At 48.9% G+C, this 24,074-nt stretch overlaps 2 protein-coding genes across 6 annotated transcripts in view; both read right to left on the reverse strand.

Moving 5' to 3' along the window:
* LOC122751863 (zinc finger protein OZF-like) overlaps window positions 1-20,503 on the reverse strand; it is a 34,081-nt gene extending 13,578 nt beyond the window's left edge. The window contains exons 1-4 of one of the 5 annotated variants that reach the window (XM_043999090.1): window positions 20,373-20,503; window positions 19,555-19,680; window positions 18,977-19,071; window positions 452-578 (exon numbers count right to left, since the gene is read on the reverse strand). In XM_043999090.1, the coding sequence (XP_043855025.1) occupies window positions 452-578; window positions 18,977-19,071; window positions 19,555-19,588 (256 nt within the window). In that variant the 5' untranslated portion in view covers window positions 19,589-19,680; window positions 20,373-20,503. Of the gene's footprint in view, window positions 1-451; window positions 579-2,991; window positions 3,136-3,329; window positions 3,474-3,605; window positions 3,664-18,976; window positions 19,072-19,554 lie in introns of those variants that run through there. The other 4 variants (XM_043999089.1, XM_043999093.1, XM_043999091.1 and 1 more) reach the window with 4 other exon arrangements.
* Window positions 13,611-18,871, reverse strand: LOC122751878 (zinc finger protein 2 homolog). The gene is made up of 2 exons (XM_043999105.1): window positions 18,834-18,871; window positions 13,611-15,234 (listed from the first exon to the last, which is right to left on the reverse strand). The coding sequence occupies exon 2, from the start codon at window positions 14,465-14,467 to the stop codon at window positions 13,928-13,930; it is 540 nt and encodes a 179-aa protein (XP_043855040.1). The 5' UTR covers window positions 14,468-15,234; window positions 18,834-18,871; the 3' UTR covers window positions 13,611-13,927.
* Window positions 20,504-24,074: the final 3,571 nt, after the last annotated feature.

The following is a 24,074-nucleotide window of genomic DNA, read 5'->3' on the forward strand; positions in this document are numbered from 1 at the left end:
CAAGTCATGCCAACCAATGGAACTGAATGATGCTGACCAGAGAGCTTTGATCACTGTAGAATGACCAGCCTCTATGGAACGAGGATAAAAACCCTTGGCTTGGGGCTCCCTCTAGGACAGTGGAAGGCGTGGGAACTCTCCTTGAGTCCCCCTGCTGGGTGTCTGGAAGACAGCTTGGGGCTTTGGGGCTAAAGTTGTCTCCCCGCTTCCTCTACCACGTGAGCAATTCTTTACGTGTGTGTGTGTGTGTGTGTGTACACACATATAAAAACATATATATTACATTGATTAATAGATGCTTGCCGCCAAAACTGGTGCAATAGCAATTAATTTAGAAAACAGCTTTGGCTTAATTTTTAAAAACCACACCGGCTATTGAGCCAAACCTCAGGCAGCCCCTCAGGAGGCAGAGATGGGGGGGGGGCGTGGCAGACGGCCAGAGCGTTCTCACCCACAGAGACCAGGTTCACGTAGTTCTCCAGCATCACGTCCCGGTACAGGTCCCTCTGGGCTGGGCTCAGGCGTCGCCACTCGTCCAGGGAGAAGTCCACGGCCACATCCTTGAACGTCACTGGGTGCTGAAACACAGAGCACATTCCTGATTGACCAGGGACTTTCCCTCCCCACATCCCCGGGGGGACGCAGGGCATGGGGTGGGGTGAGAGGGGTTGTCACATGCCTGAGATTTGGAGACCCCGTGCTCATTCTTTACTGCTGAAATCTGTCAGAGAAGCTTGGGGGACAAGGAGCAGAAAAGAGAAGGACTTGGGGGGACAAGAAGGAAGTGGAGATGGTGCTTTGGGGGTAAGGACATGCTTGGCCACACGGCTGAGCAGAAGGAGCCTGGGCCCGCGGGGAAGGGCAGAACTGTGTAGTCACTGAAGACGACTCAGATGGTGGGATGGGGGGGTCCGAGAAGCAGCCTGGGGGAAGCTCAGCTCGTCAGGACTTTGCAGAATTAGGCTGTCCTGCCTCTGGGCCCAGAGCAGGAGGAGTGCTGGCTAACTGAGGAACATTGGGTGCCTGATTCTCCCCACAGCTTCTGACCCTTGGGAAGTGGACAGGGGAGACCTCAGGAACCACGTGGAAGAACTCTGTGCCGATGGCTTCATTGGCGCATCTCCCCAAGCTGGTGGGGCCGAAGACAGAGGGGGAGCAGGGGGCACTGAGGACCAGAGAGTGACTGAGAGAACCAGCGGGGCCTCAGAACAGGCTCCGTGCCATGGAGACCAACAGCCTTCACCAGGTGGAGCCCGGGACCTTCAGAGGCTTTGGCACCTCTGGGAAGACACAGGAAGAATGGGAGAAGAGGCCAATCGAGGCCCTCCACTGGCCCGAAGACACCGGGCTGGTGCCGGCAGTCAGGGGGGGCCATGGCTGACACCGAGCAAGATGGCAGGGCAGAAGCTCCCCATGCACAGGCCCTCTCCCTCAGCCATCCATCCCCACCAAGTCTGCAGCCTTTGGGGCCAGCCTCCTGGCCAAGGCCGCCTTCCCCCAGGCCTCTGCCCCCCCCCTCTAGCTCTCTTCTTAACTCTTTAAATGCAGGATCTGGCCTCGCCATCCCCCCCAAAGTGACCAACGATCTCCCGACTGCCCAATCCAACGGCCTCTCTCTATTTTTCTCGACCTTTCCACAGCACCGGCCTCTTCTTGATTCTCTCTGCCCTCCAGGTCATCGGGTGCCCACGCTCTCTCCCCCACCCCCCATCTCTTCTCCTCAGTCTCCTTTGCTGCAGTTCAGATGGTGGGGGGCACCACAGCACACAGAGCGCTGGCATGAGTTCAAATCCAGTCTCAGACACTTACTAGCTATGTGACGACCCTGCCTTTGCTTCAGTTTCCTCAAGTATAAAAAGGAAGTAAGGCCAGCACCCACCTCCCAGACTTCTTTGAGAAACAAATGAGGACATTACTTTTTTGTTTGGTTGGTTTTGGTTTTGGTTTTTTGCCGGGCAATGAGGGTTAAGTGACTTTCTCAGGGTCATACAGCTACTAAGTGTCAAGTATCTGAGGCGGGATTGGAACTCAGGTCCTCCTGACTCCAGGGCTGGTACTTTATTTGCTGTGCCACCTAGCTGCCCCACAAATGAGGACATTTTTAAGCGGCTGGCACCATGCCTGGCCACGGGGACCCAGCTAGCCACTGACCCACCGAAGGCAGCACAACTTGTACAAGGACGGCATCATTATAAAGACAGACAACTCTGAAAGGCTTCAGAGCGCTGATGAACGCAGAGACCTCCCACGGAGGTGAAGACCAGGGAGTCCGCGGCCAGCGTGGGGAGGAGCGTGTCCAGCTGGGATGGGAACCACCCCATCCACGCGGCACCGGGCAACTCCTCGGGTGTGAGCTTCACAATGACCCTGGGAGGGGGCAGAGGGATCCAAGGCCCGGGGAGCTGCCTGGGTAAGTGGGGACCAGAGCGGAATCCACGAGCCATCAGCACTCGCGGGGAGCCTGGGCTGAGGTCCAGCCAAGGAGCTGAGGAGAGGCCAAGGAGAGCAGCGTCCCCCAAATCCGGAGAAAGCAGTGTCCGGCGGAAGAGGGGGACAAGGAGGAGAAGCCGGCTCTGGAGAGCGGGAGACGAAAGGAGTCACAAAGAACCACCTGGGGGGGGCACTCTGATGCAGACACCCCCACAAGACCCACCCCATCTCCCAGGGGCCTCCACCCCCGCCCCGCCCACTCCCCTCCGTGCCCCTCCCTCATCCCAGCTCCAGACTCCGCCGAATGACGTCACCGCTGTAACTCACACCTCCTCAGATCGGCCCCCCCCACGTCCGCTACTCCCCAGCACCGAGCACAGTGCCCAGCACACAGTAGGCGCTTTCGCCTCGCTCCCCGCCCTCCCCCACCGAGGCCTCCTTCCAGCCTCTCTCGGAGACCTTCCCCACTCTCAGCAGCCCCCCTGCCGGCTCATCCCACTGGGGGGGGGAGGGGGGAGGGGAAGGGGGGAAGGGTCAGAGGCTGCGCTTGCTCAGTCTCACCTCCATCCTAGACACCCGACAGAGGGCGCCCCAGGAGACGCCTTCCAGGGCTTGCTGGTCAGCCACTGCGCATGCTCAGGCTCATTGGGACCCCCCCCCCCCCCATCCACCCCACTCCCACACTGGAGCTTCCACAACTCGGGCCTGAGCGCAGGCGCAGAGTCCCACGTCCATGCACCCCAGGTTTGGACTCCGGGTCGCTGCAGCTCCCGCGAGCTCGTGACTCTGCGTGTGTGCACGCACATCCAGACAAACACAGGGATGCCCGCGCCCGGGGAGGGCCCCGACACCCTCCCGCAAAGGCAGGCGCTTCCGCCACCGCGCATGCGCCAACTCACCCCCGCAACCGGCCGCCCGACCCCGGCGCTCAGCCCTCTCTCCGGGGCCCTCATCCCCCTCCAACTACCCCCGGCAGGGCGAGGCTCCGAAGCGCACAAGAGGCTGGCACGGGCTCACCACCACCAGATTTCGGAACCGGAGGAGGTGAATTCGGGGGAGGGAGTGAGGCCTGACCTCTCGACCAATCAGAACTAACGGCGCTCCTCCACCTTGCCCAATCGTGTTCCAGCCTCCCCGCTGCCCCACGCAAAACCACCAATCACATGCCCAGTTACCTTCTCTACCCCGCCTCAACCTTCCAAGTGACAGCCCTACCTACCCTAATCCCCCAATCACAGGCCAGGCTCCCCTCCCTCCTCCACACTAATCCTCCAGTCACAGGTCGAACCTCAGACCCACTTTCGCCGTGTTTCCCTGCCCTTTAATATCCCGATCAGAGGCCCTGCTCCTTTCCCTACCCCCTGATCCTCCAATCACAGGCCGCCCGTCCCTAATCCCTCAATCCCAGACATAACTCCCTAATCCTCCAATCAGAGACCTAACCCATTGTTGCCCTGTCCCAATCCTCCAATCACAGGCCCAGATCCCTAATCCTCCAATCACAGGCCCAGGACCACTGGCTTTCCTGCCCCCTTGGCTGCCTCTGGCGTGCTGGAAGAGGCCTTTGTACCCAGATACCTCACCCTTCTCCATCTCCCCTTTTTTCCTCTTGCCCCCTCCTCCTCCCCCTAGACATCTGCCATAGACTGCCTGAAGTCTCTCCGTTTATTCCAGGCTACGCACCCCCTCACCCCAGTGGGCTCCCAAATACAATCTTGCCTTTGGCATTCTGAGCTAAGGGACACCTAGCTAGATAAAACCTCCAGGCCTAGAGTCAAGCAAGTATGAGTTCAAATCTGGCCTCCGTCACTCACCGGATGTGTGACCCTAAGCAAGTCACTTCATCCCAATTTCCCTCAGTTTCCTCATCTGTAAAGTGGGAATAATAATCTAGCACCTCCCTTCCCAGAGACCCTAATCATAAAGCACTTAGGGCAGTACCTGGTCCATAGGAAGTGATTGATAAACGTTAGCTATTGCTTTTATTATTATTATTTTTAAGAAACCCGACTCCCTGCTCCCTTTTCTGTGCAAGATCAAGCGACACCGGCCTAGTTGCTGTTCCTTGACCACCAGACAGGGGTCTTTGCACTGTCTGTGCCCCATCCCTGACATCTCCTAGGGCCTTCCCTCTGCATCCCGACTAATTACGGTTCATTTCCATGTATGTATGCATGTATGCGTGCCCATGCACATGCCTGGTGCATGTGTATGGCTGCCTTTGCTGTATCGAATGCATCCACCAAGTGCCTTGCGTGTTGTCTACCCAGGTGGGTTGGAGGCAGGGATTGTCATTGTCTTCTTCTGAATTCCCAAGAGCACGAGACCCTGCCTCTAGTAAATGCTTGAGGCATTTTGGGACCCACCGGAAGTTCAACCAATGGATGACATCTGGCCTCAAGGACTCAACTGGACACACACACAGACTGGCCTAGGAGATGGAGGTGTCAGAGGTCCCCCAGATTAGCCTGGTTCCCTCTGGCTCTGTCAAGATGGCTTCCTGGTCACCTTCAGCCACAGAACAGTCCTTGCCCCTGGGGCCACAGGTGTGTCCCAAGAGCCTGCCCTGCTGACAAGACTGGAGGAGAGCCAAAAGCCCTGAGCCCATTGTCTTTCCTCAAAATCCAGGCATTTAAGCCACAGCCAGCAAATGCTACACTTGATGTTTTCTGGCAGCCTCTTCCAGCATCCACTGAGCTACCAGAGAGTGTGTAGCGCACGTGTGTGTGTGTGTGTGTGTGTGTGACCAGTAACAATTTGGGGGATAGCCTGCCCTTTGGGAGGCCCATGGAAGAACTGCTCATGCCTGGTTTCCCTAACTCCAGGCAATGATATGCTGAGCCTAAAAGGGTTTGCCCTTCACAGGTTCCCGCCCCCCCCCCACTAGCCGATGTGCCCTTTGGTCAGGGGAGGGGGTCTGTGCAGTGACTGACCAGAGCAGGCTTTGCCCAAACCTTGATAGGTTAGCTTCACCATGGTGTCGGGCTACAAAAGCAGCTCACGACGATTGTTCTGCTACACCGCCTTTGGGTCCCTCAAACAGCCTTGGCCATAACTCCTAGGTAGGCTTCATCCCCCTCTGCGGGGAGGGGGAAGCAGGCGTCTTTTTGGCAAGACTCTGAAATATTTTGACCAGAATTCCCCCAAGTAGTTTTCAAGGCTGCTCTCAGGCATATATCTCTCCCCATCACGTTTCCAAAGATTGGTGAAATAGACCCGGCATGTTCTTGGGGGGACAGCACCCACTAAATACCCATGCATCCCACCCATGACATATCAGTTCAAACCAGGGGACCTCAGTGGATTTCCATGAAGGAGGTGCATCCGTCCTCCATGTGTCTCTGCTCCAGACAGCCTCTGGACTCCCTCAATCCCCCTTCCTCTCAGGGGGCCTCCACCCCAGCCCAGCCCCATAGATAGGCTCCAGCCAAGCAACAAAGGAGGGGCCAGGTTTTTGCCCCCCCCCCTCCAGGAGGGGTTCTTTCTGCATCTTGCTGATAAGGTTCCAGCCTCCTCCAGCTCAGCAATGAGGCAGCCTTGAATCACTTCTCTGTCTCTTCTCAGGACATCCCAGTCCATATCAGGGCAAACCACACGGGGTTCCTAGCAAGGGAGTCCTTACTGACTGTCTTTGCATAGGCCTTGCCCCTATGGGAATTAGGTCTGGACGCTCAGCCAGCTAGGCCAGTGCTTTCCCCAAATCATGAGCCAATGACCCTCCCGAGGGCCCAAAACAACCAACAGAGAGGTCCCATCCACTGGGTAGGGGCTAAATGTTTGCACCTCATCCCAGCTGGAACAGGCTCTGCACCTGAAACTCGAGGGTGTATTCAGCAGAGTGCATGGCCATCGCCCGGCTGGGAGCCTAGGCTTCCTGGGGCATCTGAGAGTTTAAGGATTAGCGCCTCTGATAGGGCAGCTTGCCAAGACCTTCTCAGGGCTGCTCATCCACTTTGAGTGTCCACCTGTTACCCAACCCTCCCTCACCCGTGGCAGCCACACCCCAGTAAACTGTCTCAGCAGTGCCAAATCATTATGACTGTTTTGTAGTATGGTTTGATATCTTATGGAGATTGTTTCTTCACACTTTTTTCCTTATTACCTTTGAGTTTCTTGACCTTTTTTCCTCTGTATGAATTTCATTATTATTTTTCCAGTTTTATAAAATAATTAGCATAGCACTAAATCAATAAATTAATTTATGTAGTATTGTCATTTTTATTATACTAGTTGAAACTATGCATAAGCAGTAAATGTTTCCCCAATTATTTAGATCTGACCTTACTTCTGAAGTGATAACACTGGCTGGAGTCATATAATTACTGAATGCATCTGAGTAGATACACTCCCAAATATTTTGTATCTTCTGTAATGATTTTGAATGGAATTTTTCTTTTGGGTCCTTTCTCCTAAATTTAGTTGGATAGGGGGTGGGTAGGTGGCACAGTGAATAAAGCACCAGTCCTGGAGTCAGGAGGACTTGAGTTCAAATCCTGCATCAGACACTTGACACTTACTAGCTGTGTGACCTTGGGCAAGTCACTTAATCCCAAATGCCTCGACAAAAACAAAACAAAACAAAACAAAACCTGGCATCCTAAGTATCGTTGGATAACTGAAGATTTCAATCAATTTGTTTTCTATCCCACAATTTTTTTTGGGGGGGGGAGTGAGGCAATTGGGATTAAGTGACTTGCCCAAGGTCACACAGCTAGTAAGTGTCAAGTGCCTGCGGCCAGATTTGAACTCAGGTACCCCTGACTTCAGGGCTGGTGCTCTATCCACTGTACCACCTAATTGCCCCTCTATCCCACAATTTTACAGGATTTATTGTTTCTATTAATTTTTGTCACCTTGGGGTTTTCTAAGTAAATCACATCTTCAAAAACTCACCATATTTTAGTTTCCCCTATTTCAATATTATTACTTTGATGTTTCTTCCTTCTAAGTACAGTTGAAGCATGTAAGATATTGCTCTAGCCCCTCCTTTTAAACATGTGACTTTTTGTTTCAAGTGTATTTCTGTAAGCAACATATTGTTGAATTCAGTTCTCTAATCAATACCACCCTTCTCTTCCATTTTATGAGTGAGTCCATCCCATTCACATTCATGATTATGCCTTTTAAGTGTGTTATTTTCCTCCATTTGGTCTTTTTGTGCTTATTCCTTATTTTACTCCCACTCCTGCCTTTAAAAAGAAAAAGGTGGCAAAAGAATTCACCAACACGTGATCTGATAAATGAAACAACCTGTTTCCTCTTTATTTTCACTTTTCTCTTCCCTTACTCTAACCCTAACCCCAGTATTTAACTCTTCATTTTCTTTTTCTTTTTTTTTTTTTTTTAGTGAGGTAATTGGGGTTAAGTGACTTGCCCAGGGTCACACAGCTAGTCTGAGGCCGGATCTGAACTCAGGTACTCCTGACTCCAGGGCTGGTTCTCTATCCACTGCGCCACCTAGCTGCCCCTCTTCATTTTCTTTTGATTCTTCTTTCACATTCCTCTCTAAAACATTTTAGTTTGTTTGACTTATGATCATTCCCTTATACATTCTGTCTTCAACTTTAAACCTATCTCTCTACCCCTCTCTTGTCGTTGTCCCCTCCCATTTCCTTTTGAGTTTACTCAATTTCTATACTGGGATTGATATATGTATGTGTTCCATGTATATGGGTATGTTCTACAATTTGATTATGCACATTACACACTCTAGAGCCCAGGACTTGGTATCAGGGAGACCTGAGTTTAAATCCAGCCTCACACACTTACAAGCTAACTGTGTGATCCTAGGCAAGTCACATAACTTCTCACGGTCTGAGTTTCCTCATCTGTCAATTGGGGTAATAGTAGCATCTATCTAACAGGGTTGCTGTGAAGTTTAAAGTAAATAACACACAAAGTACTTTGCAAAACTTAAAACTCTACATAAATGCTAACTGGAAGTGAAGTCCATGAGATGCCCATTCCTGCCACCTCTTCCTCTCTGACATCTTATGCATCTCTATTGTTATCTCCTTAACCAACTCACTATCCCACTCTCTACAGTTTCCAAACTTTTTTATCCCTGCCCAGATCTCCCATGGCTCCACCTCTCAGCAACATCTCAGCTGACCCTTGCTTCATATTTTACAGGAAAAAAAAAATTTAACCTGGGAGCTATCTCTAACTCATCTCATCATTCAGATGCCTTCTACCACTATCTTCTCCTTCATCCCTCCTCATAACTAAGGCAAACCCCTCTACCTGCACAAGAGATCCCATTTCAGCCCATTTCTTCCAACAGATTGGTCCCTCTGTCATCCCCACTCTAATTTATCTTCAAGCATTACCGGTGTACTGTCCCCTTTCCTGTTGTCTACAAACATACCCATATCTCCCCAATACTTGAAAGATCCTCATTTGATCCTTCCATTCTTGCTACTGTGATGAAATAATGGGATTTCGCAGATACTCAAAGACCCACCTGGAGATTAATCTAGACTGATTAAATCAAGTGAGAGTGATTAACTGCTGATTAACCTACTTCAAGTTAACTGGATTGTAATCACACCTGGCTATCCCTTAAGAAGGTATTGTTCTCAGAAGCTAGACTGTGAACTCAATTTGAGGACACCTTCAAAACCAATGGATTTGGATAACGCCAACCAATCAGCTTGAAGCAGTGTGTAAGGACCGCCTCTGTTCCAGACCTATAAAAAGCTTCCACAATCAGCTTGCTGGAGAGTTCCTGATTAAAGCAGGCTCATGGAGGAGGACTTCAGGAAAAACCCAACCAGGCGGGAACTCTAGGCTAGATAGGCTTTTTCTTAACTTTCTGATGCTAACTGGATGCTTTAATAAATGTTTAATGCCCAAAGACTGGTGCTGAAGCTTCTAATTTAAGGCGACCACAATATAGATTTTAAACATCACACTACCATCCTATATATCTTCTGCCCTTTGTGGTTAAACTCCTTGAAAAGATTACCCATGATGGGTGTCTCCAACTTCTCTCTCCTCTCACTCCCTTCTTTATTCTTTAAAATTTGGCTTCCAACTCCCTCATTTTCCCAAAGCTGCTCTCTCCAAAGTTACCAATGATCTCTTAATTGCCAAATTCAATGTCCTTTTCACAAACCTCATTTTTCTTGATCTCTCTGCAGTTTTCAACACAATTGATTACACCTTTCTCCTTGATACTCTCTTCTCTCTAATTTTTCAAGACAATATTCTTTCTGGTTTTCTTCCTACATAAGTTTTCTCCTTCTAAGTCTCCTTTGCCACATATGGGTCATGTCCACTAACCACAGCAATCCTACAGAGCTCATTTCTAAGCCAACTTCTCTTCTCTCTCTATACTACTTCATTTAGCCATTTTATCAGTTCATGTCAATTCAATTATCATCTTAATCCTGATGACAATAAAATCTGCCTCTCTGGCATAACCTCTCTGCTGACCTCTTGTATCTCATTTCTGATTCAGAGTTGCCTTTAGACATCTCAAACTGGATGTCCAGTAGACATATTAAACTCAAGCTATTCAAAACAGAACTCATTATCTTTCCCCCTAAACCTTCCCCACTTCCAAACTTCCCTCTAGCTGCCTAGAGTAGTATAATCCTTCCAGTTTCCCAGGCTCACAAACATAGGTGTCATCCTCAATTCCTCACCATCTCTCAGCCCCCAAATCCAATATGGTACCAAAGCCTGTCAGTTTCGCTTTTGTGACATCTCTTGAATATGCCCTTTTTCTCTCCCTTAACAGCACCCCCACCCCCACCCCGTGCAGGCTCTCCTTGCCTCATACATAGCTTATTGCAATAGCTTTTGGGGAGGTTTTCCTCTCCCCACTCTAGTCCATCTGCAACTCAGTCACCAAAATCATTTTCCTACACTGCAGATCTGACTATGTCACCCCCTGACTCAATAACTCCAGTGGCTCCCTGCCACCTCTACGATGAAATATATAAAATCCTGGCTGGTGTCCAAAGCTCTGCTTTAATGTAGGCCCCCCCCAGTCTTCTTATACCATGTATCCCCACACAGAATCTCTGAACAAGCAACACTGGTCATGCTGCTCCCTCAACAAGATACCCCAGATATTTTGTCTGGTACCCCCACCTATGGAATGCTCTCCTTCCTCAACTCCTTCTGGCTTCCTTCAAGTGCTAACCAGAACTCTGCCTTCTACAACCCTGTCTGTGCAGTCTTTAATGGAGGGCCTCCTCCACATTATTTCCTGTTTATCCTGTCTATAACTTGTGGGTTAGTTGTCCTTTGTTCTCAAAGAGGACCAAAATGACATCACTATAACTTGTATGTACCTAGATGTTTGCATGTTGTCTCCCCCATTCCATTGTGAGCTCTTCTGGAGCAGGGATTATCTTTTGCCCTTCTGTGTATCTGCAGCATTTAGCACAATGCCTGGCACATAGTAGGTCCTCAGTAAATGCTTATTGAATGACTAACTAAATGTAATGAAAGAACCTCTTAAAAGCAAAGAAATGGCTAAGGGAATGATGCCTACAGGTATTGTGGCCTATTATCCTCATTTGAAATTGACTATCTCATATTTTTAAAGGTTATAATGAGAAAATTGTAAATCAAGTCTGGAATCTAATCACTATGGAATAATTAAATAAGGACTTTGAATGTATTGGTATTATTGGCATACACTGGTACAAAAATACTTCCTAATAATATCCTTTCTTAATTTCTTCTGAGTGCTATGTTTTCACTTTTAATACTACTAATTTCATTTTCTCTTTTAAAAATATCACATTAGCTAAGTTTGTCAATTTTATTGCTTTATTTTAAAAGATGCTAGTTTTTACATTCGATTTTTATTCTGAATTTTATTACTCTTTGATTTTCAGGATTTTTCTGTTTTGTTTCTAATTTTATAATGGTGGGGGTTTTAGGGAGTACTTGGTTTTGTTTTTAACATTTGTATGTAAATTCAAATTTATTTTGACTGCTTCAGATGAAAGTGAGGTTCCACTGATGTACATTTCCCACATCAAAGATCATCAAAACATAAAGTCACTCCTGGCCTTCTGCCTAATTTGACACCATGACCCCTAAGGACCTTAGGGTTCTGAGAGGATATTGGCATGACCCTAATAACCTATTAGAGACAGCTAAATAGTATAGTGGATTACAGCACTGGACCTGGAGGGAAGACCTGCACTCAAATCCAGAGTCAGAAACTTTGCTAGCTGTGTGACCTAGGCAAGTCATTTAAACTGTCTGCCTCAAGTTTTGTTCGGGGTGGGGGTGAGGTTCAGTTGTAAAATAATATTCATCTCAAAGGGTTGTTGGATGGATCAAATGAGATTTTTTTATATATGTATATATGTAAAGTGCCTGGCACACAGTGGGTATGTACTAAATGCTTGGTCCTTTCCCTTTTGCTTCTCTGTTAAGCTACTTCCTCCTTATCAAGTCCCTTTCAACTGCTCATTTGTAATAATCTTTCTCTTTTTTCCATGTTCATATTTCAAAGTTTCTACTAAGCTCTACTGTCTTTACCAGGAATGTATGGAAGTCCCCTATCATATTAAAGCTTCATCTTTTCTCTTGTGGGATTCTACTCAGCTTTGCAGGGCAAGCTGTCTTAGCTGTAAAGCTCTCTGGAATTCTGTGTTCCAAGATCCCCTGTGGTTACAAGTAGAAGCTGCCAAGTCTTATGTCATCCTGAGTGTTTTTCCTTAGTATGTGAATTGCTCCAGGCAGACAATTGAAGTATTTTTCTATGAAGTGGGAACTTTGAATTTGGGCTTTAACATTCCAGGGACTTTGACTTTTAGGGATCCTTTCAGGAAGGGATCAATTCCTCTAATCCTTATTTTATACTCTGCTTTTAGCAGATCTGAGAAATTTTCATTTATTTCTTGAAATGTAGTGCTGAAAATCTTCAATTGATAAATGGTCAAAAATATGAAAAGGCAGATTTCAAATGAATACAAGGTACCAATGGAACAGAGACAAGTTCTTTGGCTGAAGCAGACACAAACAAATCACACACTTGCTTAGGCAAATTTTCTCCAACTCCCAATACTGCTTAGCATCTTCAGGTTTATATTTTTGAAAAACTTGTGGAGATTGACCACTCAACCTTAAGCATCTGAAGAAAACTTTTCCAGCCAATGATCACTTCTTAAAAACTTGACAGTACCACTGAACTTCCTTTCCTCAGTCTGGAGAGAGCTAGAGCCACACCTATTTCCCCTTTACATTTTTACTAATCCCCTGCTTTACCAATTTGCACTACACACCAAACCATCCCATCAGTTTACTTTACCCCCTAATTTAGGGGTTAGATTTTGGGGGTCATAGACTTCTTTTGTAATCAGGGAAAACCTATGGTCCTTTTCTTGGAATAATGTTTTTAGATGGTAAAACATATACTTCATCAGAAAGAGAAGTGAATAAAGAGACCTAGATGTTCAGAGAAGACCAACACATGGATTTTTGCTGGACTATGCTTATTAGTTCCAAGAAAGGTTTTGCCCTCTACCCAGACACTAAACACTGTATTTAGACAAGCAGTCATTAATGTTCCCCCCACCAGCTCCACACTCTGAATTTCCTTTTTACTTTGTTCCCAAGCACTTACTACAGGGCTTGACACACAGTAAGCACTTGATAAATCTTGAGATCTTTCTATTCATTCATTCACTCTCCCTATCAGGATGGATATTTGTTCTCCCAAACTACTCATCTCTTTCAAAACTGTTCACAGTTCACCTTTCCCATGACCTTCACCTAAACACTCTCCCTCATGCTTCCCTATGCAGCTTCCCGAGTTCTCTCACCTGAGTATGCTCAAGTGACCAATTCTGCCACAGCCTTTTTTTTCACTCACTCTGCTTCTCTTAAGTTATTCACATCCAGAACCAAGTGCCTGCCATGGGTTTCATCCAGCCAAGTCTCAGGGATAACTCTGGTCAAATTTGTCTCATGTTGGAATTTCCTGTTCCTCCTATCTGCTGTTGTTTACCTGAAAGGATGCAGAATAATGAAACGAGAGTAGGAATGCCCACTCTATGAAAATAGCAACAACATCATCAGTCAAAAACATACTCAGAAGAATTCAAAAGCTGAAAAGGAAGGAAAGAGAACCAAACAACAAATAATGGAAGATCAGGCTTTCAAATTATTGTTATATATACTATGTTACTATGTTATATATAATTGTATATTTATTTTTAAAAATTTTCTCTACATTACGAATTATCTATTTAAAACTTTTTCACACTATCATTTCATTCACTCTAGGATGAGTCTTTTGAAGATTATTAAGAGTCCTTGCCCATCCCCATGATTAAGTTTTTTCATATTTATTATATACTAAAGTTTTTATTTCAGTGTGAATTTGCTGATGGTTACTAAGAGTTTCACACTGATCAATGGCTTTTCCACACTTATAATATCCAAAAGGTTTCCTTCCAGTATGAATTTCTGATGGCTGATGAGGCTTCTCATCCTAATGAATGTTTTCCTACATTCCTAACATTCAAAGAGATTTATCTGGTGTGAGTTCTCTGATGGTTAAGGCTGTCCCTTTCACTGAAAGCCTTGCCACATTCATCATATTGAAATGGTTCACTTTTGTGTGAGTTCTCTTATGGCTATTAAGGTTGCCTCTCTCCCTGAAGGCTTTGCCATATTCATTACATTCAAAGGGTTTCACTGCAGTATGGATTCTCTGGTGGGTGATAAGGTATTCTTTCCGAATGAAGGCTTTCCCACATTTATCACATTCAAAGAGTTTCATTCCAGTATGAGTTCTCTCATAGATATTAAGGTATGTCTTCTCACAGAAGGTTTTCCCACATTCACTCCATTCAAAGGGTTTCATTCCAGTATGAGATCTCTGATGGCTAGTAAGGTGTGCCTTTTGAAGAAAGGCTTTCCCACATTCATTACATTCAAAGGGTTTCACTCCAGTATGGATTCTCTGATGGCTGATAAGATTTCTCCTCCAAGTGAAGGCTTTTTGACATTCATTACATTCAAAGGGGTTTACTCCAGTGTGAATTCTCTCATGGCTCATAAGGGATGTCCTTATAGAGAAAGCTTTGCCACATTCATTACATTCAAAGGGTTTCACTCCAGTATGAGTTCTTAAATGCCTATTAAGGTAGCCCTTCTGAAGAAAGGTTTTGCCACATTCTTTACTTTCAAAGGGTTTCACTCCAGTGTGGATTCTCCAGTGATTAGTAAGGGGTTTTTCTATAGTGAAGGATTTCCCACATTCATCACATTCAAAGGGTTTCCTCTGAGAATGAGGTTTCTGATGTCCAATACATGTTCCATCATCACTGAAGCTTTTGTCACAGTGAGTAGAGTCAAACAATTTCACTCCAGTGTGAGTTCTCTAATGTTTACTAAAGGTTTTCCAACATACGTCACATTCAAAGAGATTTTCTCCAATATCAATTTCCTGCTGTACTTTAAGATTTGATTTTTTGCCAAAGGCTTTCTTTCCCAACGTATCATACTTATGGAATCCTTCTTCCACATTACCTCTCCATTGTGGAAAAAGGATTGGCCTCAGGTTCAAATGCCTAACAAATATATTACGTTTGGGTACACTCCCCGTATTAAAGGGGTTTTTTGGAGTGATTGTCCCTTGTTGGGTCTGTCCCTCCTTGGGGCCCTGCTGTCTCTCTGACCTAACTTTCCGTCCCTCAGATTCTCCCATCCTGAGATACCAGTTACTATCCATTGGCAATCTTTCTTGGGCCAACGTTCCTAAGCAAATGCCCTCAGTTGGAACTGAATCCTTGATTTCACATCTAGCCACCCAACTCTGGGAATCTGAAACAAACAATATTGTCAGACAACTAGGACAGGTGTGACAGCCACAGATGTAATATAAGTCATTTAAAAAGTAAGCTGTGCATCATGTACAGTCCTCTTTGTATTTGGCTGTGTATATGGAAATGTCCATTTTAGTTCAGGTCTTTCAAGGTAAGAATAAAAATACATACATTTCTTTTGGGGGGGGAGCAATGGGGGTTAAGTGACTTGCCCAGGGTCACGCAGCTAGTAAATGTCAAGTGTCTGAGGCCGGATTGGAACTCAGGTCCTCCTGAATCCAGGGCCGGTGCTTTATCCACTGCACCACTTAGCTGCCCCCAAATACATACATTTCTAATAGAACGCATTATCTGAAGATAGATATGAAGGTAGAAACAAAGGAATGAGCTCAGAAAACTATCAGATGGGAAATTTATTTGTAACCTATACTTAAAAACACCATCTCTAGGGGCAGCTAGGTGGCGCAGTGGATAGAGCACCGGCCCTGGAGTCAGGAGGATCTGAGTTCAAATCCGACCTCAGACACTTAACACTAGCTGTGTGACCCTGGGCAAGTCACTTAACCCCAATTGCCTCACTAAAAAAAAAAAAACCACACACAACACCATCTCGAGCAGAATCATTTTTTTCTCTTAAAAAGCTGACAGAGCTGATGAACTCTAGATGCAGAAAAGACTCACTTTGTGGACATGACTGATGTGGGAACCTAATTTGGTTTGGTGTTTTTTTTTTAAATAAGTTTGAGGAATTTGAGATTGGAGAAAAATGTATTCTATTTTTTAAAAATCGAATAATTGGGGCGGCTAGGTGGCACAGTGGATAGAGCACTGACCCTGGAGTCAGGAGGACCTGAGTTCAAATCCGGCCTCAGACACTTAACACTTACTAGCTGTGTGACCCTAGGCAAGTCACTTAACCCCAATTGCCTCACTAAAAAATTTTTTAAAAATTTTTTTAAATTTTTTTTTAAAAATTGAATAATTGAACAAAGCACAAAACATAAAGTTAATGAAATAATATTGTTCCCTAAGAGGAAGGAAAAGGAAGAGAAAAAGAAGCATTCACAGACCTATGGCAAGACAAATGAAGCGATGCAGACACAAGGAGAGAGATCCCAAAGCACTTCAGCACAGCTGATGCAGCCACAAGGCACTTAAAGAGCCAGGGCGAAGACCACTGAGGCCCAGAGACAAACAAGACAAGAAGAGGTTGGGCTGCCTGGCTACAAAGAGAATGGAGTCTGGGTTTCTACACCAAGGCTTAAAATACAGGGATGACCGCGTGTTGGCCAGATGCTGAATCAAGTCTGCAGAGGGTGCCTTTGCACGCTGTTCTAAACAGGATGAAAAAGACGGGGAGATGACGTCTCCCTCCAGGCCCAAGCCAGATGACACGCGAGGCCATGAGGAAGGCAGACCAGCAGCTCAGACACCCACGAGTTCACAGGGGACAACATCCCTTAGAGGAGGCAGTCGCACGTGTAGACACAGTGCTCAAAGTTTAGGTCACAAACCAGGGGAAGCAGAGGGCAGATAACACTGACGACCTGGCAAGAATGGATGGGCATGGCTTATGCAGAGGAGACAGGAGAGGGGAGAGGAGGCAGGGGGGGAGCGGGGCAAATTAGAAAGGTCAGTTCACATGAGGAAACTGAGCAAACAAATGGGGAAAACCCACTGGACCATTCTTGGCTGAAGGGCACAGGAGGGAAGAAGGCACATGATCCTGTCCTAAGAGCACAATGGAGACCACCTGGACAGAGAGGCACCAGATCAGGCACTTGGGAAATGGACCCGAAGGAATAAAGCAGAGTGATGCAGCAGGACCTAGCGACTGGAGGGGGGCTTCAGCTCTGCAGACACCCAAAGCAGAGCAGCCAGTAATGTCCTTGATAGACTTGGCACCATGCTGGCTGTGAGGAGGTGAGACAGTGAGGAGCACAAGGGGTTGGGAGAAGGGTGGTGCTCTCTACAGTGATAGGGAGAGTAGACTGAGGAGGTGGGGAGGGGGGGGTGATTCGGAGAGCAGCCTGGGGAGGGGAGAGTGATGAGACAATAGCTAGCAGGAATGGATGGAACCAGTCAGGGTTTTGTTTTGGTTTTTTTGAGGATGGAGGAGGGCTATGGGCATGTTTATAAGCAGTAGCGTAGCAGCCAGCTGGCTGAAGGGGGGGGGGGGGATAATGGAAGGGGCCATCTACTTGAAGACACAGAATGGAACGGGGTCACTTGTGGAGGTGGAGGGGTCTGTCTGGGAAAGGACGAGGGCTACTTCCATGTGAGATAGGTGGGGGAGGGGAAGAAAAGGAGCTGTCGCCTAATGCCCTCCATTTTTGCAGTAAAACATGGGACTGGGTTCTCCCCTGAGAAGGTGAGGGGTAGGGAGCCATGGAGGCTGGAGAAGGGGAGGATCACTGTCCAGACTGGGAGACAGAGTCACTGGGGAGGGTCAGAAGGACTGCCCAGGTGAGGTCACCTAACATAAATCTGTAGCAGAGTCAGCAGGTTTCATAATTTTCTTCCACCAAAGAAGGCCTGATGAGCAAGGAAGAGAAAACACATTTCTCTTCGTTGAAAAAAAAATTCTAGGGGCAGCTAGGTGGCACAGTGGATAGAGCACCGGCCCTGGAGTCAGGAGGACCTGAGTTCAAATCTGGCCTCAGACACTTAACACTTACTAGCTGTGTGACCCTGGGCAAGTCACGTAACCCCAATTGCCTCACTTAAAAAAAAAAATCAAATTACATCAGGAAAAAAAGGAGGATGGAAGAAGGGAGAGGAGGTCTACTTGATGTAGATGAAATGATGATAATTAACAAGAGGGAGGAATTAGATGTTATCCAGGGAATCCAAAAGAAAGGTGGCTGAGTGCGCCAATCATTGCTTTTCATTATTTTTGCCAATTTGTAGGAATGGGTTTTAAAATGACTCTAATCTGCACCTGGGGCAGCCACATGGCGCTATAGTACACAGAGCTTCAGCCTGGAGTCAGGAAGACCTGAGCTCAAATCCGGCCTCAGACACTATCGGTGTGACACTGGGCACATCACTTAATCCGGTTTGCCTCAGTTTCCTCATCTGTCCAATGAGCTGGAGAAGGAAATGGCCAAATGCTCCGGTATCTTTGCCAAGAAAACCCCAGGGGGCAGCTAGGTGGCGCAGTGGATAGAGTGAGCACTGGCCCTGGATTCAGGAGGATCTGAGTTCAAATCCGACCACAGACACTTGACATTTACTAGCTGTGTGAGCATGGGCAAGTCACTTAACCCCCAGTGCCCTAAAAAAAAAAACCCAAATGGGGTCATAGAGTTGGATACAACTAAAATGACTGAGCAACAAACAAGAATTTGCAACTCTCTCAAATATTATTAGTGAGGTAACGCATTAGATTGAGAGATTATTTGCAATGTTTTTGTTCTTTGTTCTTTTGAAAATTTCCTTTAACTCTATGTCCCATGGATAAACAATGAAAAAGAGGGAGAGATGACAAATCAATGTCATTTGCAGAATGACTATTACAAACTTCTCCCCAAACAAGAAAAGGAGAAGATGGACTTCCTTCTCTGATACTGCCAATATGTGGGGATAAGCAGATACCTGGAACGTGTTTTCCTCAAGTCAAAGATGAGACAGGAAGTGAAGGCCACAGAGGCCAAGGTCTTGCCCGAACTCCTTGGGGCTGAGTGACCAGCTGCTCAGCTGCCTAGTGACCCCCATCGGCCCACTTGTCACTCACTCACCTGGGCAAGGGCCTCTGGGGACTCCAGCCTTGGACTTCCACGGTGGTTCTCCTCTCTCCAACCGGGAGACCACTTAGGCTTGGACACTGGAAGCCCTGATCGTGGGGAGAGAGAAGAGAAAGTGCTAGGAGGCAAAGTCAGCTCAGAGTTCAAGCCCAGCCTCTCCCGCCTTCTTCAAGGAAAGGGACAGAGAAATGATGGGACAAAGGGCCTCTGAAGGCCATTCCCTTCCATGTTTTGTCCCAGTTCAAGGGGGGATCGCCTCTGCTTTGAGCTCAGAAAGAAAACCAGAGCCCTGAGGCCTGCCAGCTTGGGGTGATCTTGGCCTTTTCCGGGGGTCTTGGACCTAAGAGAAGAGTGCAAGGAAACCATAGCCATCAATACCAAGCTAAGGGAGGTACAGGAAGGCTCCCAGGACAGAAGGGCAGAAAGAGCCAACCCAGAGGCACCAATGGGGTTTAGCCCCTGCCCCTATTGTCTACATTGGTCACCGCTGCTGGCCATCGGCCAAGCCTCAGGCAGCCCCTCAGGGGGCAGAGATGCCCGGGGGCAGACAGTGAGTCCCTGGCCGTCCTCACCCACAGAGACCGGGTCCGCGTAGTTCTCCAGCATCACGTTGGTTACAAGCCCTTCTGGGCCGGGCTCGGGCGTCGCCACTCATCCAGGGAGAGTTGCACGGCCACATCCCTGAACGTCACTGGGTGCTGAACCGCGGAGCACATTCCTGATTGACCAGGGACCCCCCCCCTCCCCACGTCCCCGGGGGACCCAGAGCATCGGCAGGGTAGGAAGTGGAGGGAATTGGAAGAGTGGGAGGGTAGCAGGTCAGCCCTGGGGGAGGGGGGGAAGGGCAGGGGGGCTCTAAATGTCAGGGGCACAAGGCGGGTGGCAAAGGTCTCAAAAGGACGCCTGGGAAAGCCCGTCCCCATCCACCGGGAGCGGGGGCGGGGGACCAAGGGAGCAGCGGCCACTGTGCGGGGCCTCCTGGGCCCCCCCCCCCAGCATGCGCTGGAGTGGGAAAGAGTCAGAATCGGGGCCTCCCCTCGGGTCCCCCCCCCCGCTCTCAGGGGTGTGTGGGGGGGGTCCCCAACGTGTCAATAACTGGGCAGGCTCGGGAGAACCTGGGGGTGGGAGGGAAGGGCAGGGGAGCAATCCACATGTATTAGGTGCCTACTGTGTGCTAGGCAGGCGTCCCCCAGGATGAAGGGAAGAGGACCGGGGCGCTGGGGTCATCCTCGGGGTCATGGTCAGAGAAGGGGGCGAGTTCCCATGGGGGGCAGCAGATGTCACCCCGCGGGGAAGGGTAGGGGGCTAAGAGCCTCGGAGCAAGGAAAAACGCGCGTCTTTACGAAAGGGGCGGGGCGGAGGCGGGGCCGAGAAGGGAAAACCAACACACCACGTGACCAGGTAGGTGACGCGCCCTGCCTGTCGGGGTCAGAGGACGTTCCGAAGGCGAGAGGAGAGCGCCCGAACCTTAGAGAAGACAGCGTCCGCCGGAGGAGGGGCGCTGATCACGCAGCCCAGGACGCCCCCCCCGACACACCCACCCACCCTAGGACACACCCACGCGCGTGCGCGCCCCGACAGGCCTCAAGGCCCTCCCGCAGAGGCGGGCCGTCCCACCCCGCGCATGCGCCGAGTCACCCCCGCCGGCGCCCCGCGCTCAGCCCCCTCTCCTGCATCCTCATCCCACTCCACCGCACGCGGCGGGGCGAGGCTCCAGGTGCAGAAGAGGAGGGGGAGCCTCCTCCTGACCACATTCCGAGCAGGAGCAGGCGCAGCAGCAGGGGGCGGGGCGCGGCGCGACCTCTCAGCCAATCAGAGTCGTAAATGGCAAGCTCCTTCTTCAGCCCCGCCCAGTCTCCGCCTCGGTCCCGCCCCAACCGTCCGTACACAGGCTCGTCCCTCTCTCGGACCGCCCCCCTCCTTGCCTCCCAATCACAAGCCCAACTTTCCAATCACGCGCCGACTTCCCTTCCTTTCCCGCCCCCTAACCCCTGGCCCCACCCCTCGCGTCCCCGCCCCCTAATTCTCCAATCATAGGCCGGACTTTATCCTGGACTAATCTCTCCCCCCCTCTCGCAGTCCTCCGCCTGCGGGCCAATCACACACAAGCCCGGCCTGTGGCTGTCCACGTGCCGCTGCTGCGGGGCGGGGTGGGGGTGCGCGTTGCTGTGACCCTCCCGCGGCGTCACCCTCGGGATGGATCCCTAGGGCCCCAGGATTGAAGGGGAAACCCTCCCCGGGCACTCGGAGCCATTCACGCCCTGGCCCCCTTCCCCCCCCTCCCGCCCGCCAGGTCTAACTGCGATCCAGGGACACTGCATCCCCAGAGGGCGGTGGGTGGCTCAGTGCATGGAGTGCTGGCCCGAAGTCGGAAGGCCCTGAGTTCAAATCTCACCTCAGACGCTCACTAGCTGTGTGACCACGGGCAAGTCACTTCGCCCCAATTGCACAGCCCCCCAATTCACTGCAAGTCTTGGCTTCACTCTGATGTCACGGTCGAAGAACAAACAACGACAATCCACTCCCAGCCTCCATGCCTTTGCCATACCTCTGCCCCATAGACAGATGGACAGATGATGGACAGATTGATAGATGGACAGATACATACATACCATAATACTCACATACATGGAGCACCAGGCCTGGAGTTCAAATCTGGCCCCAGAATCTGATGAGCTGGGTGACCCTGGGCAAGTCACTTCACCCTGTTTGCCCCTTCCAGTGTCTTTGCCAAGAAAACCCAAATGGGGTCATGAAGAGTTGTACATGACTGAACAATGTCAACAGGCAAACACAGTGTCATGAGCATATGTGAAAACCAGGATGATGACAAGAGAAATGAACGTGCCAGTTCAAAGCCTGACAAAGGGAAGAGGTGATGCCAGGAAGGTGTGTGACCTGGGGGGGGGGGAGGGGGAAGTGAATCAAAGGCACAGGACAAAAGCACCTGGGAGGAGCAGGAACAGGACTACTATGAACAGAGGAGGGTCCCCTTATCTGCAAAAGACCCCTGCTGAAACTGATGAGGCCATGGAACTCCCATCAGATGAGCAACTCTGTTACAACACAATTACAGTAATATATCTGCATTGCTCCAGACCTGTCTCACTCCCTGTGACTCTCTATTTGCATAATCTCTTAATTAATCTAATTTCATTGTCCTGAATTCTACTGTGTCCTTCTTCAAGTGTCCCTCTATGCCTCTGGCTTGGTCTGTCTTTTTTGTGATTTTTTTAGGTCTGTCTCTCCCTTTATCTATATGACTGTCTTTATATATTCCTGTAAAATCTATGTCTGGGGCAGCTAGGTGGTGCAGTGGATAAAGCACTGGCCTTGGATTCAGGAGGACCTGAGTTCAAATCCAGCCTCAGACACTTGACACTTACTAGCTGTGTGACCCTGGGCAAGTCACTTAACCCCCATTGCCCCACAAAAACAAAAACTATGTCTCTTGCTCCCAATTTATGACTGACTAGTCTATGTGTTTCTCTTTGTCTCTTTTCACATAGATGGTTCAAGATAATCTCAGTCTCAGTCTGGTCTGTGGGTCAGTCTCTTTCTCTGTCCACTTGTGCCTGTCTCTGTCTTCCTAGACTCTTTCTCCATCTATCTCCGTCTTTCAGACCCTTGAGACCATTGTCCCCTTTCCCTTTCATGGCCCTGACGCTATGCACTATCCCTTATTGTCCTTATCCTTGTGGTTACACCAGTTAAGCTTATATCCCCAAAAGTGTTCCTGCCTTCAGTGGTAGGATGGCTTAGCGGATAGAGAGTTGGGCCTGGAGCCAGGAAGACTTGACACTCACTACCTATGTGACCCAGGGCAAGTCACTTCACCCTTGTTTCCCTCAGTTTCCTCATCTATAAAAATGGGGATAATAATAGCAACTACCTCACAGGTTAGTTGTAAGGATCAAACGAGATGAATCGGTAAAGTGTTTAGCACAGTGACTGACACATAATCAGTGCTATGTCAATGTCAGTCATTATGATTTTTTATTATTACCTGGACTGCCCCAGACTGACCACAGCCCCTTTTATTACATTTTCCTTGCACTGCCCTTAGCCTGGGCCAAGGATTTAGTAAACCATGGTTGGTGTGAAAAAGACTGCAGAAACAGCATTGCCTCATCTGCTCCCCAACCAGCCCATGGCATTAGCAGCCTGTTGACTTCACCTCCACAGCATCTCCAAAATGTACCTCCTTCTCTCTTGTGCCCCTGCCCCCACCCTGGTGCAGGCCCCCATCACCTCACATCTGGACTGTGGCAATGGCTGCTGGGAGGCCTGCCTGCCACCACTCCCTCCCCATTCCAGTCTATCCTCCATCCAGTCACAAAGTGACCTACCCCCAGACAGGGCTGATCATGTCACACCCCTTCTAGATGAGCTCCAGTCTCTCCCTGTCACCTCCAGGAGCAAATGCAAAATGCTCCCCTTGGTATTCAAAGGCCTTCATCCCCTGCCCCCTTCTCCCTTCCAGTCTTCTTGTGCCTCACTCCCCCACACCTCCTCTTCCATGCAGTGACACCGGCCTCCGGCCTCCTCCTCATCTCTGTCTCCTGACCTCCCTGGCTTCAAGTTCCAACTGGAATCGCACCCTCCACAGAAGACCTTCCCTGAGCCCTCCTGACCCCAGGCCTGGCCTTCACTGCCTCACTTGCTGTTTATCCTACCTCTCACTTACCTGTGCATAGTTGTGTACGTGCTGTGTCCCCCACGGGATCATAACCTCCTTGAGGAAAGGTCTTTGGCCTCTTTTTGTATCCCCAGGGGTCAGCACAGTGCCTGACACACAGTAGCTGCTCACCAAGTGTTTGTTGACTGGGGCAGGTATGACTCAAGAAATGTCAGTGTTGGGGCAGTTGGGTGGTGCAGTGGTTAGAGCACTGGCCCTGGAGTCAGGAGGACCTGAGTTCAAATCCAGCCTCAGACACTTAGCACTTACTAGCTGTGTGACCCTGGGCAAGTCACTTAACCCCAATTGCCTCACTAAAAAAAGAAAAAATGTCTGTGTTGGCAGTCTTGGGAACCTAAGGTATGGGCACCAAAAAAAGACCACAGAACATTGGAAAAATTACATTGAAATCTG

The sequence above is a fragment of the Dromiciops gliroides genome, chromosome 3, assembly GCF_019393635.1.
Source record: "Dromiciops gliroides isolate mDroGli1 chromosome 3, mDroGli1.pri, whole genome shotgun sequence".
NCBI lineage: Eukaryota > Metazoa > Chordata > Mammalia > Microbiotheria > Microbiotheriidae > Dromiciops > Dromiciops gliroides.

What these genes read in the sequence shown, in the direction of transcription:
- LOC122751878 (XM_043999105.1), bottom strand. Translation starts at nt 14,467, where the DNA reads ATGAGCCATGAGAGAATTCACACTGGAGTAAACCCCTTTGAATGTAAT.